This window comes from Liolophura sinensis, chromosome 6 (genome assembly GCF_032854445.1).
Source record: "Liolophura sinensis isolate JHLJ2023 chromosome 6, CUHK_Ljap_v2, whole genome shotgun sequence".
Taxonomy (NCBI): domain Eukaryota; kingdom Metazoa; phylum Mollusca; class Polyplacophora; order Chitonida; family Chitonidae; genus Liolophura; species Liolophura sinensis.
The window spans coordinates 30,988,712-31,008,938 of record NC_088300.1 but is presented as its reverse complement, the minus strand read 5'-3'; the positions used below and the strand labels follow the sequence as shown (position 1 = coordinate 31,008,938).

At 39.8% G+C, this 20,227-nt stretch overlaps 1 protein-coding gene across 1 annotated transcript; it reads right to left on the bottom strand.

The window, feature by feature from the left end:
• Positions 1-52: 52 nt before the first annotated feature.
• LOC135467087 (putative N-acetylated-alpha-linked acidic dipeptidase) lies at positions 53-19,912 on the bottom strand. Its single transcript, XM_064744848.1, is given in 21 exon segments — positions 53-659; positions 980-1,072; positions 1,371-1,452; positions 2,452-2,707; positions 3,479-3,627; positions 4,663-4,726; positions 5,340-5,407; positions 6,035-6,098; positions 7,876-7,958; positions 8,298-8,346; positions 8,348-8,401; positions 8,403-8,419; positions 9,490-9,575; positions 9,821-9,874; positions 10,138-10,220; positions 10,854-10,948; positions 11,551-11,737; positions 12,154-12,276; positions 13,463-13,654; positions 15,372-15,525; positions 19,701-19,912. Coding segments are annotated over 21 exon segments (2,349 nt in total). The 3' UTR covers positions 53-475.
• Between the last annotated feature and the right edge of the window lie 315 nt (positions 19,913-20,227).

The window sequence follows — 20,227 nt, the reverse complement described above, 5'->3', positions numbered from 1 at the left end:
GTCTACTGCCGTCCCTGTAGCAGGCTGCAGACAACTGTCTACTGCCGTCCCAGTAGCAGGCTGCAGACAGCTGTCTACTGCCGTCCCTGTAGCAGGCTGCAGACAGCTGTCTACTGCCGTCCCTGTAGCAGGCTGCAGACAACTGTCTACTGCCGTCCCAGTAGCAGGCTGCAGACAACTGTCTACTGCCGTCCCAGTAGTCGCCTACTTTGAATATTCTTACTATTTAAATCAATAGTAATAGTGACATAATTACTTTCAATTCAGCCGCCTACTTTTGAAAACTCTGCGAATTAATCATGCATATAAGCCTACACACATATTTCTTTTGTTACGTATTTCAATTATCTTATTCCGTTATTTCTCTAGTTTTATTGACTTACATCTTTATTGGATCTCTTAACTAGATACTTAATTTATAACATTTGATCAGCCACAAAAACTGATCAAAGTTTATTGAAATCCAACTTATTAATCATAATACTGGAGCCAGGAGATTTGCAGCACTTTGAATGGCGTACGTTATCACAGAAATCTGTTTCTTGACTTCTTCCCACCTCTTCACGTCGGTGCTCGAGATTTTGTGTAGAAGGTCGGTAATTCCCGAGAAGGAAACGCCCGCGTAGTTATTGGTCAGCGACGGTGCAAAAACGACATGCCTGGAAATGGAACATAGTTGTAAAGGGTTGACTGATTCCAACAACCAGACGATTAATCTGAGTTAAGATAATAATTTAAAAAAATATTCTCTAAGCTATCTTATATAGCTGACAAATGTGTTTGCTAGTAACTCGACCTGATACTACATTACATATTATGTAGTTTTAAAAATTTGCAGCTCGATTGGAAACCTTAAAATATGTAAACAATTGTAAATCCAAAAAGAGAATATAAAATTCTACACTTCCTCGGATTAATGTTTCGATGAGCAAGCAAAGAAAGAGCCGAGTCTTGCGTACATGGTTAAAGGATTAGCTACCTGATTTCCGGTCTGCCTGGAAGACCGTGTGGTTCTATAAACACCCTCTCCACCCCCATCAATTGATCGTTGATTATCCGAGCCTGAAGATCGCTATAATCAGCAGAGAAGTGAAATTGCATCAAATGATTAGGAAGTGACGTCAGAGAAAGTATACTTATCTGCTTGGCTCCCTCCCACCATACTGCTGGCGGACGCCGTATAAGTGAAATATTCTTCAGTACGGCGTAAATTACCAATAAAATAAATCAAATAAATCAGAAACCGTATTATATTACAAACAGTACAAGATTCGGGCCTATTTGTTTTAGTCGAGAAGCGTTCTCCACTTTTAGAGTTACTTCTCAGAAGGCAAGTTTAAACTTTAGTATTAAACTCTGTCTTATCTTACTTGGAAAGGTCCAACTTTGCAAGGCGTTTTTGGAATTTGGTTGTAGCTCGAGAAAAATTCATTGCAGCCGACATCACAGAATCTACAAAAAGAAAGAAAAAAGAAAAGAAAGAAAAAGCACTGGAAAGAATGAACTACACACTAGTATACAACCAGGTGGGCTGTTCACTGTTGATCTCGTTTTTCACACCTCTTGTTCATTTTCCAATCTGTACATGTCAATTTGTCTTATATGGATTAATCGCAGTATGCCGACTCTAAATTAAATTTGACTCTCGATCGCTTCACTAGATGCCACAATCTATACGCCAATCTGTCGTACTTCTTTCAGAAACCCATTGTGTAGTGTTTTGTACACATGTTTTAGTGTAGCTCGCGATGTAAACAAAATGTGTATCACAAATACACAATTTGGCACACACTGAAAGTGTAGGTACACAAAAATATGATGTATGCAAGATACACATTAGTGTTCCTGTGCAAATTTGTTACGATTAATGTTTGCTTGTGGTACACATCTTGAGTATTTTTTGCACACAATCGTTTTTAGCGAGTACATGTAGATGTCTCATAGTATAACTCTCTGGTCGTCTGTCTTGTCAAGACGTCCATATCTCTCTCTCGAACGTGTAACTACCCGTCTGCCTGCACGCGTGTCCATATAAACATCTCCGTCTGTCTATCTAGACTTTGATATGTATTGGCCCATCTGTCGATAACTTACATTACATATGTCTGTCTGCGTCTCCGCGTCAATCTGTCCATCTGACTGTCTAGACGATGATATATCTGTCCATCTCGCTGTCTAAGCGCGAATTAGGCACACGTATCTCGCAAACGATAATGGTTCCGGAAGTGAATCCAAGGACAGAGGTCAAACGAGGCTCGCGCCCACCATCTTTCCGTCTCCCTTTATATCTAAGTGTATACATATATTGTTGTGTAGAGGAGATCTCCCTAGCGGCTGTTACGCTTTAGAAATCCTGTTTAAAGAAATAAAGAATTAAATGAAATTATGTAGGCCTATATCTGAATATTCCCACACACGGGCTTTCTCGGGCGGATACATATGTTTATATACCAATATTTATGTTCCCCTGTTGCAGCTGCGAGGAGATTCTGTCCTGTAGCTTGTCCACATTCTTCGTCACGGCAAGGGCATACTGCTGTACGTCCAGCGGCAGTATCCGGGCATCTAGAAGCTTCAGCAACATGTATGCATTGACGCGGGCCACTGCCTGGTGGGACCGGAAGTATGGGTCGATCAGCAGCATCTGATCGAAGAGGTCGTAAGCCGTGTGGTACAGAGGGTAGCTGGGGAGTCTCCAACGTCGATGCTAAAATAATTAGCACAATAATGTTACATGGTGCCTTCTTGACAGATAAGGTTTTGATAAAGTGGGACGGATATAAAAGCACATCAAGATCAGAAGTAATATTAGCGATAGACTAGCTTTTGAATGGATGATTAAAGCTCAATGTAGCCATATCGTGGCTGTCTAACTTGCAGGTTTCAGCAGGTTTCAATGGTGATCTTTGAAATATGCCGATTGTAAAATTTCTTGTTTATTTTAACATTATAAGATAAATGGGGGTGGGGCAAGAGAAAATACTTTATTCAGTGGTTTAGGGCCCTACTCAATGATATTGTAACACGTGCGACAACAGCCTGTTGATTTTATGGGTAGATTAAAACGTGCAGACTGAGTCTGTACCTATAGCCGAACTAGCGGATTCGAGAACGCATCATAACGAAGTTGACTGACTGTTGGTGTTTGGCACCATACTAAAGAATTTCCCACCTATATGAAAGCAGTTAGGCTTATGGGTGGAGGAAACCGGAGTGTCCGGATTAAACAATTTTCATCAGGTATCTAACAAACCTAACGACTTAAGTTGCGAGAGCTGGATTCGAACCTCGTTACCAAAGACCTGATTACCGTCGAGAGCCAGCGCTTCAACCATCTGAAACCAGCCACGGAGAAAAAGGAAAAGTTGTCTTAAAGAGTGTATTGCATGAATGTATAACAGAATAACGACATCCTGACAAGCCGAGTTGTTAATTGAGGCAAATCTATATTGGCCCACAGGTGGACGTGTTAACGTACATCCCAGGTATATCTGCTATCTGCCACCGGAACTCCAGCTAGTAGAATAAACCCATGAAAGTCACTTCCAGATCCCGGAATAGTTACTCTGAAAAACAAAACAAGACAAAAAGGTGAACAGAAACGTAAATAAGCTGAGACAGTGAATTCTACAATTTGTCAGCCAAGGATTAATTGGACAGGAATTGGTAGATCCCTCCCCCTCCCCTTTCTCAATACCTGTGGGGCCTTGGCGGCAATAAGCCGTCAACAATGGTAACGTTCGTCGACAACCACGCATCTTCCACCAATATATGGTGTGCATATCTGTAAGCTTACACCACATGTAAGAACGTTCGTCAGTAACTTGCCAAAAGTTGGTGGTTTATACCCTGGACACTCCGTTTTCCTCCACCCATAAAATTGACAGCCATTGTATAAGTGCAAAATTCTTGAGTATGGCGTTAAACAACAAATCAAATAAATAAATAAATAAATAAATTATGGAACTGTGCATTGAATGAATGATTATGGCTTAACGCCACATCGGCAATATCCCAGCCATATCGTGGCGATAATTGTGCATTGACTTGGTAGCGTACCAATGCATGGTTCAGATACTCTCTCTAATCGTAAAACCTAACCATCCCCATACTGTTTTTAATTGAGACGACGGCCCTGACATTTTAAACATGGTCTTTAATTTTGCAGTTTAACGCCACAATAAAGAGTTTTTCACTTACACGATAGCTGTCGGTTCTATGCGTGGAGAAAACCAAAGAACCCGTGGTAAGCAACCGACCTTTGGCAAGTTAGTGACGAACTTTCCGACATGTTATGTCATATGTGCACCATGTTGATCGATGACAAGTGATTTCAAAGGGCACTCGATCTAGCGTCGACGAACACTTATTGTCACAATGACAAAAAAACAAAGTGAGAGCCGAGGAATGTAAAAATTCCTTGCAAAAAAGCCAGGTTTGAACATCATTCAGTAAATCGGCAAAACAGCGTTTAAAGTTATGGTCCATTTTGCCAAGCTATATGCAGATTTTTCCGATTCAATAAAGCGCTCTTCACGATCCTGTTTTGCGAAATGCGAAAAAGTGTTTCAGTGTTGGTGAGTCCAGTCATGCAGGCTCTGTGGAATCTTCAAAAGCAATCTTTCATTTCAGCCGGTCCTTACACGGGATCTCCGGTGTCACCGTCAGGTATGTTCCCCACCCAGGCATCGTACACAGTCTGGCGGGGGTTTCTCGGGTCTGTCACCTACATATAACGTCAACAAAACATGGCATATATACACCACGTTGACATCATTCTACTACTCCTCGTGAAGACAATGAATTGAAAGTAAATTGATAAAAATACATTATTAACACATAAAGTTTATAAGATAATTGGTTGATGAATGCATTTATTTCATTAACGTATTCAGGGGATATATGAAAAAAATGAAGTATTTTACTTAGCCATCGTGTTTCCCGATGAAAGCAATTCCCATCAATAATTTCAGATTCGAATCGCACGATCCTGCATTTGATTGGACACTCATGCACGTAAAGAGAGTTTTCCCAATGGAATGGACTCCCCACTACTTCAAGCTAAAACCGGACTTTTATGAAAAAAATCTGCTAGCACAGGTTTGCAAGCTTGAAAGTTTTTATTACAAAGAAAAAAACAGCCACCAAAACAGCACAAGATAGTGATACCTCGATTTCCACAGGAAGTTAGGCAGTTGTAATAAAAGAATACCTTTAGACAACCCAAGCCACCGAATACGTGGACAATAAATATGAAGACGAAAGTTTATTGAGTGAAAATTTAGTACTGTTTTATGTCTACATGTATATGCATGTGGTCTATATTATATGCGATATACCTGTTTGGTTGCCTCCAGCATCAATGAGCGCAACAGAGGAACGGCTTTCCCGGAAAAAGATGTATTTCCTGGTAAAACAATAAAGAAATGTATGGCTTTTCACTATTGGTATATGAAAAAAGATCGCAACGGGTACAAAGTGACTAGGAACGGTAATGAGTACAATGGTTTCAGATAGGCCATTTATGAATTAACAACAGATCACATAATCTTCACCTGCCTGCTAACAACAGGTGACAATAGTTTAACACCTGAACAGAGGAACGCACGGTCGTTTGTTTGTGTCTTCACGTTCTTATTGCCAGCTCAGTACTTCCGTATTTGGTTATAGGCCTACATGTGGCGGGAGTCCTACATTTATCCCAACATATATGCAGCGCATATGGGCATACGGAAATATTGCTACGTCTGTAATACAGAGGCAGATCGCATAAACTGAACTCTGACGTCTTACCCAGTGTTAAACTTAACACAAAACCGCATGTTAAAGTTTTGAGTCCTATGCATAACAACAACGAGGAATAGTGTTCGATCGATATAATTTATATAAGAATGTTACGATTTGGCAAGAGTTTATTTACCTTAGCATTGAACTAATAGTTAAATTAAACGTTTGACAGAAGACAGAGTCACTTAGTACTAAACACTTGCAAATCCATCTAATAAAAGTGATGTTGTAATTGGTTCTTTTTTACCTTGTACTGCAATGTCCACATTTAAATAGGCCACGGCTCGCTTGTCTAATATTCTCAGATGTTCCTGGTAAAACAGAAGGTGAACAGAGTTTGAAAATAATTGTCAAAAATTTACAGATTATAGGCTCTAATGCCGCAGGTGGTGACTATTGAGTACTTGTGCGTTTTCTTACCTGCCTGTTGTGACTGTCACTGTCACAAGACAGCGTCGCTAGCTTTCCATGCAGAAGTCCTTGACCAATGGGTCCCGTGTTTCCAAACTAGTTCTCGTTGGATCGGCTAGGACCTCACATCAAAACTGTATGCTTGAGGGTTTAAAGTCGTACTTAACAAGTTTTCAATCTTATGACGACAGTGTGGATATATACTGTGTCCTCCTGTGGTGTGGCCAGACCGTGCCACAAAACTGATGCCGCCACTGAAATATCATGCATAAGACACTAGACATGACATCCCACCCAGTCACATTATACTGACACTGAGCTAGTCCTGTTTCCTTACTCTAACCTCTTAGTGCGAACGAAGCGAACGCTCTAACCATTAGGCCAGAATGAATGAAAGATTATGCCTTGACGCCACACTATATTGCAAGCATATCGTGGCCGGACAGGTTTGTTTAGGTACCTGGTGAATTAAAGCGTTAGTTCTCTCAACCATACACCCGGCCGTCTACGCAGAACCGCTATCAACATTTTGAGTACGGCGTAAAACAGTGATCAAAGAAATAAATGTTGTTGCTGTTTAACGTAATGCATACTAAAGAATTTTTTTTACTTATTTGATCACGGTTAATTTTGTGAGTGGAGAAAACTGGAGAGATCTGTGAAAATCATAGACCTTTTGTAAGTTGCCATATTGGTGCAAGACAAGTGATCGAGTTAACGAACGTTAGAGTATGTCAACATGAGCGCGCCCACCGCTCATAGTCACCAAGGCCTGCGTGACAAAGTGTGGGTCCAGCTCATGCTGGTTTCCTCTCTTGAGAAGGTCTGCCTGCAAACATCGATGGTCGTGAGTTTCCCCGGGGTTCTGCCCTGTTTCCTCCCACCATAATCCTGGCCGCTGTTGGCTCAAGTGAAATTTTCTTGAGTACAGCATGAACCACCAATCAAATGAATGAACAAATGTGACAAACAGACACAAATCTACACATTCCCAGTCCAAGGCCGGGTATTGAACCTGTATATCTTGTGAGTCCTAGCTGTCGAAAGGCAATTATCTCGGTTGCACTCTATATACATAAGTAAAAGTTTCTGTTTTGCGAGTTGTTTGATTACATTTTACCTTGGAATACCTAAGCACGGATTTATACCATTATGAAAATGTATAAACAAAAACTCCACAATAGCCTGGACACACTGAAAGACCGCATTTGGCAGATCTCGGAGTAACCTCAAGACAATAAGGTTTAGAAGGCTGATACATGCACGAGAACATCGTTTACTTTTAGAAAAGTTTGTATATTTACCACACCAACTTCAGTATTTTCTACGAGGGTTTTACAACTACTGCATGTCGCTTTAGTGGTTAAACACCTCTAATACGAGAACCGCTTGATCTACGCGTGGTTCACAAATGATTTTACACCATGTCCAAAGTTCTCCTAAGTGTCATTTACGACTGTTATATTACAGTGGAAGTAAGGACAGCTTGTTGGCAGTGGTCCGTTCTTCAAAGCGTGCGTATCTTTGCGACGGGCAAATCTATTATGGAAAAGTATAATTTAAGTATGTCTTATTTTGATAGTTACGCTTGTGCAAATTGAAGAATGTGCCTCATGGCTCTTAAAGGTGATTTTACGGGAAGTTTTATGACAGATTCTGAGAAAAGCAGCTGATTACCTCCACCCATTCTGTGGAACCGACCATTCCGTATTCTTCAGCCGCCCAGCTACAGAACACCAAAGTACGACGGGGTACCCAACCTGCAAATACAAATCATCTTATGACAGAGGTTACGTCCGGAAAACAAGCGTTGTTTCAGACAGCACAAATCAGTGACGTTGTGATTGGTGGACTGGGTTAATTATCTGTATAAGAAACAGGTTAATTCTTTTGAGGATTTATCACATATAATGATTTTCATTTAGCTTAACAATATATTTAGTGCTGGGTAAATTATCCAGGTACGGCTGGATCCTGTTATGTAATTTTTTAAAACATTAAATGATTCGGATGCATGGTCAATATTCTTGAGAACAACATATTAAAGCAACAATGAAAATAATTAAATATATATGTACAAAAACGACAAAAAGATTTACCTTTCTCGAGTTGCCGTCCGAACACTCTAGCTATTTCCAGTAATGTTGCGGGTTCCACTAGAGGGGTCAACCGCTCCTTGTATCCATGCATCTAGATGGTTTCCGAATTAAAACGTACCGGTCTGAACCGAGGGCATTCTTGTGGGAACATTCGTGAGTTGCTTGCTAAGCTATATCCCAATTCAAGAGCAGCCACAACCTCTTTTCAGAGGTCATTAATCTTAGGCGCTTCAGAGGGTCCAATGCAATGGGAGGCAATTAAAAGAGAAGAAAACATAAAAATGATGCAAATTACAAATGAAAGAGTGCTAACAATTATTGGAAAATGTGTTTTTTTGCTATAATTTTTGATTTTTTTCTTTCGAGGCAAAAGGGTAAATGAAAATATTTTTGTATGGTGGATATTTTCGGACCACCTCTTAGTATTTATCATCTTTGTATAATAATGTTTTTAAAACGATGTGATGCATGCCTAATAAACTTATTCGAATGCTAATTTGTTGTTTTTATCCAAACGCATGCATTTAATTATGAATTATAATTTGAATTATGATAATATTAAATATAAAAATATGATTAAAACTGACGGCTGACATCTTGTTAGCTGAAAAGACAAACTTCTAGCGCGAATATATTTATTAAACATGTGTTTCATCTTCATTTAGAACATTATTATGTAAAGACAATATATACCAAAAAATGGCTCAAAATACCCACTACACATTAAAAAAAATGAAAAACAATAAAGAATCCATATTTATGGCTAACTTTTCAAACATTTGCGTCTATACTTTATGGCATTTTTATGTTTTCTCATCTTTTAGCACATGTAAGGTATAAGAATTCTTCACAGACAACTTCACCCAAGTGTCTTCTGAGATATCCATGTCCACACATATGACTTCGTACGAGCCTCTTACCAGATATCATATCCACAACCCCACAAAAAAAAAACTTCGTCAAAAAGTCCCAGATATCCATCTTCATACACACGACCGTGCAAGTGTCCAAACAAATTTCCTCCTCCCAAGAGTTGTCTACGTGTATCCCTCCTTCACACGTTCTTCTTCACCAAAGTCTCGAAAAGAAAATATCTCTCTTCCCACAGAGGGCTGACTGCAGCGTTTTATGAGCCACGCATCTCCTCAGACACCGCTTCTTCGATTAAGTCTTGTTTAAGGAAATGAATTACCTTTTTCTACTGCGCCATTTATTTTGCCAATCACGTTGTACACTGTTCTGTTTGTACGGTAATTCTGGATATCCATCTTCACGATCCTAAACAAACCAAAATACTATATTTGAATTAGGTTTGTTGTGGAATTAGAGCGTCTGTTTACCATACCGTGTAAATCGTTCAATGAAGACAACTATAATCTTTGAAGAATCTTTTGAATTAAGAATCTTTGAATAATGGCGTCTTCAAATCCCAAGTTTTTGCAGTCTTTGGATAAAGGTGTAAACAATACAGAGCACATTTATATGTAAGCTCACATCCAACCACAGATAATTAAAAAACGTACAGCAGAGAGAGTAAAACCTGAGCAGCCTTTATCTCAGTCAGGGTTTTATCCTGACTGTTCATGTAAATGCATAAATAGTAGCAAATTACACGCCCCCTATCACCATGGTTTAGACAGAATTAGGTGAAAAAATGCTTTGATGTTAATTGCAATTTATTAGACGTCACCGGTGTAGAATTATTCAAAACGCTTTTACTGTCAACACATTTAACATACAATAACTAGCAAAATAGTCACGCGGAAAAATAGTCAGGTATCGTGAAATAAAATTGTATGGTCTGGTTGAGCCTCCAAAACACTAGAATAAACTTACCTGTTATTGGTGAGCTGTGGACCTAATCTGTATGTAACTGGCAAGCCTCCGCGAAATGAAGGGGGTGCTACCGGTCCAGCCATTGATCTAGAAAAAGACACATCTTGTCAGACTAACAGCAACTGTGCGGTACAGCTCGTTCTGGAAATTAAATTTAGACAAAAAGTTTACACTTGATTTGCACGATTTTTGTCGACATACGCGTGGAAAGATACTAATAATTACCAGCGTAATGTATACTTATTAATGCATCTTATCAGAAATCCTTTTGCAAACGGTGATGTGAATTTGAGTTGTTTAAAATTATGCAGTCACTTTTGAAAATGTCGCCCCTTCTTCACTTTGCACTCAACCTTAAAGGATATAGGCCATGCATCCACTTGTCTCGCAAGAACGTCATATTTGGTGTCTCCAACAAGGCGTTACAGTTAGACAGCATAATGTGTCGACATTATGTGTACGATAAATAGGTCTGCACTGCTACTGGTAGGTAGAAGGAGACACCGTCTTGGCATAACACAAATCATGTTGAATTGAAAGCAAATCCCAAGTAAAGGAAAGCAAACTTGTCGTATGTTTATTATGTAGACTACTGAAAATGTAATGTCTTCTCTAAGAATGTATTGCTAGAACTGCTTTTGAGTTGGTGTTCCAAATGATGCGATTTGTTGTTTTCAGATATATGTGTAGATATAAGCAACGGAATGATGATTGGCGTACCTGAGCAAAGGCAGAGCATCGTTGTAGCTGACTGATGAACTGGGATCTGTGTAGTCTTTCGTTTAACTCTACGTCCCGTAAGCGGTATGCATACCCTGTATATAGGGAAAGAAAGTAGTCTTAAAACGGTGAGTTATTTTTTGTCAACATCGAGATTTGGAAATATACAAGTTGAAATCACTTTCGACTCTCTTTTAATGATCCATTTCTGAAGTAATCAGTAAACATACAAGAACTCTGCGCTTTAAACATGAGGCCTCGTCATTTTAGAGATATGAGGATTGTAAGCTTTGTGCGCCAATCCAGCATGTCGAGGGTAGAGCCAGTTGAAAAGATTTATGAAGTCATCATTGCCAAATTTTAATATTCAGTTCTTTGACACTGGGCACAACTTCCTTGGGTCATCATCATCATGCCGGTGAATTGTGAAGTTCATCCAAGGAACCATTGAATTGTGAAGTTCATCCAAGGAACCATTGAATTGTGAAGTTCATCCAAGGAACCATTGAATTGTGGAGAAAATCGGAGGACAGACAGATAAAGATTCCTTACATTATCAATCGTGATCGCTGGAAGACCCGCAAGACATGGCTTTAGCATTGTGGGTACAGTATTCGCTGCACGGTGGAATCGACTACAAAAAAGTGTGAGCATATAAGTCAGAATGGCTCTGAGTGGTGACAAGTGACTCACTCACATGTAGACGGATATCCGGGCGTGTATTGGTCACCCTTGTTGATTGCTAGCCCACCCCTCTGCACCCCACTTCCGGGCATCCACCAGCTGTTGGGGAACACGCTCGTGTTGTTGGCTAGAGGATTATAATCGGCGGGATCAGAGTACAGTATTAGACCTATCGCCCCAGCTTTCTGGGCTGAAAGGGCCTGCAAAAATTCAATCACAGAAATGCTGTCACTGGTGAGTGAATTGTATCTTTGTACAATATGGATGATTTGGCAAGATATCTGGCTTAATGGCTGAATTTTACCTTTACCCGTCATGGATTGTCACAGGCTTTTGGGCGTAATGACCAGACCGATGAATAATCAGGGACAGAATTGCTGAGTGAAAAACAAAGTATTCAGTCGCTTTGAGGAATTAGAACCACTCTAGAAGGAGTCTTCAAAGTTTTTCATTCAGCAACGTTATTGCCGTTTCTAATCTGAACCAAAATATAATTACATAGTTTGATGATACATAGTTATCATCAAAACGCATGTTAAACCTTACCATTAAACCATAGTTATAATTTAACCATCAAAGGATTACCACGAGCGGAGAGTCAGTCCGATCAACTCACTTTATTTCCTCTGAAGATCTTTCCGTATCTGGCAATAACAATCCTTCCTGTGCAGTTAATCCCTTGTGACTTCAATTTAGCAAAGTCTGACTCTTGTCCATAGTTAGCGTAGACAAGTTCTCCCTGTAGAAAAAAACAAACCTTTTGAATCACAATGCCCCTGACTTGTCAACTCAATCCCAATGACTGGCGGCATTTTGAAGTTACCTTTAACTTTGACTGTTCTCTTGGCGTTGGTGGTAATACCAATCCAGGGGGACTCTCCATTTCGTTTGGTTTTACATAAAGTTCACTGCAGACTGCTGTAGTCTTTCACCAATATGACGTGTGCATGACACGCATGTGAAAGTTTGCAGGTAAATTGCCAATGGCTGGTAGTTTATGCCGGTTTGTCCACTTCCTTAGATCTTTCATGTAAAACTCAAGATTCTTATGTATAACGCTCAATAACAATCAAATAAATCTGATTTAAATGCATGACTAAACGTCAAACACATTTTATAATTTAAGCTGTAATGCTGGCCGCCATCGTGTAAGTGAAATATTCTTGAGTACAATCAAATAAATAAATAAATAAATAATGTAAGCTGTAAAGCCGTTCTACACTAAACGACATTATTAAATTGTGATATAGTTAATGTAAAAGATTGAGAGCATTGAAGGCAAAACGTGTCCTTATTCATCAATTCTTCATTATTATGTCATGTCTTTGGTTTGTTATTTGTTTTGTTATACACCCGCGAATCCATCACAGAAGGTGTCCGGCTGATTTAGGTTGGCCACACCAGGGTGGCATGCTCCTATACCTCTCTGACTCCCTCATCACTTCGCTGCCATACTAGAATGTCTCAAAGATTCTTCACTGGAAAAATGTTACCACAGTTTTCTAGCTCAACGTTTTTTTAGGTTGTGTTCTTCAAGCAGATTTTCTTATCGCATGATGAATTCAAACAATAGAACCATACACGAGCTAGTATATTACAAGGCATAAAAAAATGTGCATTTGTGTCCTCACAACATCTGACCTCTGGCCGTATGTGGGAAGGTGTGTCAGCAACCTGCGGATGGTCGTGGGTTTCCCCCGGGCTCTGCCCGGTTTCCGCCCACCATAATGCTGGCCGCCGTCGTATAAGTGAAATATTCTTGAGCACGGCGTAAAACACCAATCAAACAAAAACAAAACAAAAAACACAACATCTGACAATGAATAAGAACTGTTTAGAAATATTAGTGAATCGGGATAGGCCGAGGTAAGGCTTGTAAACAATATCTTAAACAAATCGGCGGCTAACGTCTTCCATAAAGTTACAGAGAGACACACAGACACACAGATAGACGCCAAAAAATATAAATGGGATGTAGCATTACCCGTGGCGTTTCCACTGCCAGAGAAGCCATTGAAGGGCTGTACTCCGTCTGCCTGGTCCGCAACCAGTCTGATGGCCACATCCCCGGCAGAGGTTGTGTATGTGGTCGTGCCGTTCGACTCGACAAGGCTGACCTACAGTTCATTTATATAAAATAGAAAATCGATTACATTTTCCAAACAGCAGGACAAAACGTGGTAAAGAAAACAAACCGATCAAGATTTCGTTTTGTTTGCAGTGTAAAAAAAACATCACTATTAAATTCATTTATTTATTTGATTGGTGTTTTACGCCGTACTCAAGAATATTTCACTTATGCGACGGTAGCCCAGCATTATGGTGGGTGGAAACCGGGCAGAGCCCGGGGGAAACCCACGACCATCCGCAGGTTGCTGGGAGACCTTCCCACGTACGACCGGAGAGGAAGCGAGTATGAGCTGGACTTGAACTCACAGCGATCATTACGCTGCGCTAGCTCGCTAACCAACTGAGCCACGGAGGCCCCATCACTATTAAAGGCAATGACAACACTAAAATGAAGTATATGTCAGATGAAAGACCATTAAAAATCTCTGGGAAAATAGTTGGATTAATTTTTTATATGTTCAACTTAGTAAAATACATTGGGACATTTTATTCTATGATAGCCTTTTCTGAGCACCATTGGAACCAGTGACGTCACATAAGGGTTCTGCAACTTAACACGCACATGACTGCTACATTGTATCATTCAAAATGCATAAACATATAGATCTGTGAATGCATTCGCCGATTTGATCTGGAAAATTATTTCGGCCAAAATGAAATGAAAGTGACGATATTGATACCCTCTGTGTCACAACAGATCGACGTAGAAGTTATGTTTTAACACCATTTTACTCTGTTTTCCTGGACAGTTTTTAATGGTCTTTCAGCTGATGTATACTTTATTTTAGTGTTGTCTTTGCCTTTAACAGTATTTTTAGTCTGTTTCTTTTTGGTTATATTCAGCACTCTGTGCAGTTAATAATTATCACTGGGAAAATTGCCTTTAATCAGTGATAACACCACAAGCTGTGCACATTGATGTCTTGGAAGTCTATATTATTGTAAAGAATGTGTAGTTATAATATTCATAACGTTACACTCCGTAAACTTGTTTTCGTCAAGAAGTTATCGAAGAGACTAGAATTTTTAAACATCGATGCCTGAAGCCATACTTCCGTAAAGTCATATAATTACAAAAGATAAAATAAATTGCATTAATTAAGATAATGTTGTACTAAAACATGACAACAATATCAAACAGCTGGCCTCCGTGGCTCAGTTGCTTAGCGCTCTAGCGCTTAAGAATATTTAACTTATATGACGGCGGCCAGCATTATGGTGAGAGGAAATCGGGCAGAGCCCCGGGGAAACTCAACGTTTAGGAAATTGATGTCCCTCTTCGCCAAAATATAATAAACTCCGCCAATTATTTAGCATGCCAGTTGTTTTTGAATAATTATAACGTCAAACGAAGCACTGTCTTCGTCCGGAAACAAACTAATGGGATTTAACGTTGTGAATTACAAAAAGCACTGAGCTGTAAATGCCGACTAAAACACCATGGCGCAGGACCACCAGACAAATGTTGAGCAGAAACGTAGTAAGTCTGATATGGAAGTGAACTCATAAAGTTGGAATACAGCCAGAGGGACGCGTGGTTCGCGACTATAGACCTAACCGTACTTTGATTGGTATTTTACGACACCAGCCGGCATTGTGGAGGGAGGAAACACGCCTTCGTGTCATGTCAATGTATATCTAAAGGTAATTCGAGGTTATTTCGAAGCAGCAAGCAAAATAGAGTGAAGTAGGGACACAGCTAACCGTGTTGATGTGATCGTCCCGTGGGTAAGATAGAAGCACTTCGTAAGGGACGATCTCCACGTCCAGTCCGTACAGCTTCCAGAGTTCTCTGACATATTGCGCAATCTCCAGGTCGGCTGGGGTTCCCGCCAGATGAGCGCTTCTAGTCAAAAACCTGTAATTATACCTTACCATAAATATGTGATTATATCCATCGAACTGCAGTCGTGCCTTCCACTAAAATTGCAGTTATACCTCCCCATCAGACAGCAGTCATACATTCCCATCAAACTGTAGCTATACCTTTCCATCGATCTGTGATTATACCTTACCATCAAACCGTAGTCATGCCTTCCATCAAACTGCAGATATACCTTACCATCAATTTCCAATTATACCTCCCCATCAGACAGCAGTCATACATTCCCATCAAGCTGTAGCTATACCTTTCCATCGATCTGTCATTATACCTTACCATCAAACCGTAGTCATGCCTTCCATCAATCTGCAGATATACCTTACCATCAATTTCCAATTATACCTCACCATCAGACAGCAGTCATATATTCCCATCAAGCTGTAGCTATACCTTTCCATCGATCTGTCATTATACCTTACCATCAAACCATAGTCATGCCTTCCATCAAACTGAAGATATACCTTACCATCAATTTCCAATTATACCTCAACATCAGACAGCAGTCATACATTCCCATCAAACTGCAGCTATACCTTTCCATCGATCTGTGATTATACCTTACCATCAAACCGTAGTCATCCCTTCCATCAATCTGCAGATATACCTTACCATCAATTTCCAATTATACCTCACCATCAGACAGCAGTCATACATTCCCATCAAACTGCAGCTATACCTTTCCATCGATCTGTGATTATACCTTACCATCAAACCGTAGTCATGCCTTCCATCAAACTGCAGCTATACCTTACCATCAAATCGTAGTCGTGCCTTCCATCAAACTGCAGCTATACCTTACCATCAAATCGTAGTCGTGCCTTCCATCAAACTGCAGATATACCTTACCATCAATTTCCAATTATACCTCCCCATCAGACAGCAGTCATACATTCCCATCAAGCTGTAGCTATACCTTTCCATCGATCTGTCATTATACCTTACCATCAAACCGTAGTCATGCCTTCCATCAAACTGCAGATATACCTTACCATCAATTTCCAATTATACCTCCCCATCAGACAGCAGTCATACATTCCCATCAAGCTGTAGCTATACCTTTCCATCGATCTGTCATTATACCTTACCATCAAACCGTAGTCATGCCTTCCATCAATCTGCAGATATACCTTACCATCAATTTCCAATTATACCTCACCATCAGACAGCAGTCATATATTCCCATCAAGCTGTAGCTATACCTTTCCATCGATCTGTCATTATACCTTACCATCAAACCATAGTCATGCCTTCCATCAAACTGAAGATATACCTTACCATCAATTTCCAATTATACCTCAACATCAGACAGCAGTCATACATTCCCATCAAACTGCAGCTATACCTTTCCATCGATCTGTGATTATACCTTACCATCAAACCGTAGTCATCCCTTCCATTAATCTGCAGATATACCTTACCATCAATTTCCAATTATACCTCACCATCAGACAGCAGTCATACATTCCCATCAAACTGCAGCTATACCTTTCCATCGATCTGTGATTATACCTTACCATCAAACCGTAGTCATGCCTTCCATCAAACTGCAGCTATACCTTACCATCAAATCGTAGTCGTGCCTTCCATCAAACTGCAGCTATACCTTACCATCAAATCGTAGTCGTGCCTTCCATCAAACTGCAGATATACCTTACCATCAATTTCCAATTATACCTCCCCATCAGACAGCAGTCATACATTCCCATCAAGCTGTAGCTATACCTTTCCATCGATCTGTCATTATACCTTACCATCAAACCGTAGTCATGCCTTCCATCAATCTGCAGATATACCTTACATCAATTTCCAATTATACCTCCCCATCAGACAGCAGTCATACATTTCCATCAACCTGCAGCTATACCTTTCCATCGATCTGTGATTATACCTTACCATCAAACCGTAGTCATGCCTTCCATCAAACTGCAGATATACCTTACCATCAATTTCCAATTATACCTCACCATCAGACAGCAGTCATACATTCCCATCAAACTGCAGCTATACCTTTCCATCGATCTGTGATTATACCTTACCATCAAACCGTAGTCATGCCTTCCATCAAACTGCAGCTATACCTTACCATTAATTTCCAATTATACCTCACCAGCAGACAGCATTCATACATTCCCATCAACCTGCAGCTATACCTTTCCAACGATCTGTGATTATACCTTACCATCAAACCGTAGTCATGCCTTCCATCAAACTCCAGCTATACCTTATCATCATTTTCCAATGATACCTCACCATCAGACAGCAGTCATACATTCCCATCAAACTGCAGCTATACCTTTTAATAGATCTGTGATTATACCTTATCATCAAACCGTAGTCATGCCTTCCATCAAACTGCAGATATACCTTACCATCAAACCGTAGTCATGCCTTCCATCAAACTGCAGCTATACCTTACCATCAATTTCCAATTATACCTCACCATCAGACAGCAGTCATACATTCCCATCAAACTGCAGCTATACCTTTCTATCGATCTGTGATTATACCTTACCATCGAACCGTAGTCATGCCTTCCATCAATCTGCAGATATACCTTACCATCAATTTCCAATTATACCTCACCATCAGACAGCAGTCATATATTCCCATCAAACTGCAGCTATACCTTTCCATCGATCTGTGATTATACCTTACCATCAAACCGTAGTTATGCCTTCCATCAAACTGCAGATATACCTTACCATCAATTTCCAATTATACCTGAACATCAGACAGCAGTCATACATTCCCATCAAACTGCAGCTATACCTTTCCATCGATCTGTGATTATACTTTACCATCAAACCGTAGTCATGCCTTCCATCAAACTGCAGATATACCTTACCATCAAACCGTAGTCATGCCTTCCATCAAACTGCAGCTATGCCTTACCATCAATTTACATTTATACCTCACCATCAGACAGCAGTCACACGTTTGCATCAAACGTCAATTATAAATTACCATCAATCTACAATTACACCATCTACAAACTGCTGTAATATCTAACCACCAAACATTGTTTATACCGCCCTTATGTGACGCTGAGTTTTAAGAATAACAAAATGTCCGCTATAATGTCACTGTGATAAAGTTACTACAAATTTTTTTTGCTTAAAGGATTAGTCAACTTCTTAATTTATAATTTATTTCTAAATGGCTGTTATTACCTCCATCACGTTAAAAAGTAACAACAGCTTTAAGCGGGCAAGCTATTTGTTTATTTTTTCATATTATTGGAGTATTACGCCGTACTTAAGAATATTTCACTTATGTAACAAGGGCCAGCATTATAGTGGAACCCACGATTATCCGCACGTTTCTGAGTGGTAATATAAGCATTTCAGGGTGACGTAATGGTATACCATCGCCTCATGCTTTTTTACAGTAGAAATGGTGTGAAGATATGAACACCAATAAAATATACCAATGCGTAATTTAAAGATACAGCTAGAATGGATGAATGTAATTCCATGCCTTCGCTTCTGTGGCTTAATAGTTAGACCATTCGTCTCGAAGTCGGGAGACCTCGGGATCAAATCCGCGATTGGGTCATACTAAAGGCTTTTAAAATGGTGCTTGGCACTGCCTCGCTTTCAAAATGCTCATTACTAAGAGGCTTGAGCAAGGAAACATGACTGGTTGGCCCAGTGTCAGCATAATGTGACTGGGTGGGGTGTCATATCCGGTGTCTTCGGCATGATACTTAATTCAGTGGCGGCATCACTTTGGCGGCATGGACTCGCCCTGTCACAAGAAGACACAATATATGTGCACACACCTAATATCTCCTCGTCGTCATATGAGTGAAAAATTGTTTTGTACGACCTTAAAACCCAAGTATACATACATACATACATGATTCCATGGTCCATCATGACTGTAATGTCCAAAGTTACAATGTATACTTTTCTTGTAATTTTTAGGCCTGCTTGCTTTATCTTCGTAAATTCTTTACTGTACTTTTATATATCGTAAAATGCAGAAAAATATTGCACACGTCTGTACGTACACTTTTAGAGTGTTGCTTCACTGTTAAACTTTCCTGTTGTAACCGACATTTTTAATAGTTGTATGTAATACAGCTTACAGAGCCACTATATGAAGATGTAACGAATCCATGGTATTTCTGGCCAACCACATTATCTTACCTTAGGTTTTCCTTAATGCTTTCTGCGTTAATCTCATTCAGTATGTCAGCCTTTACTGATGGATCGATACCATCCCTGCCTTTCTGTTCCTTGGGTGTCTTTGTGGAGTCATTGCGTGTCGAAGTCGCAAAGTGACCAATTAGCGCGCCCGTTACAAAACCGATGGCAGCTACCACACAACAGCTGACAATACACGGTCGTGTCGTCTGCATCTTTTAAGTCTTACGCAAATTCTCTTTTTTGTAATACTAAATTAGACAATTTTGTTTTGAAAAACGCACAGTGATAATATTAATCGTTCTTCCTACTATTTTCGCTCTAGATAAACTATAAATAAAAACTTTTTTTAAAAAGTTGACTGACTCACTATAATTTCGTATTACCCGTTGTAAGGACCAATTTACGCTCTGCGATATGAAGAACAAGCGGAAGTGACCGTCGAAGTAATCTAATTGTGTGGGAACGAGCCTTGCTGCATGAATATAGGGTGATAGAGTTTCCATGCTTTAATGCTGTACATTATAAGA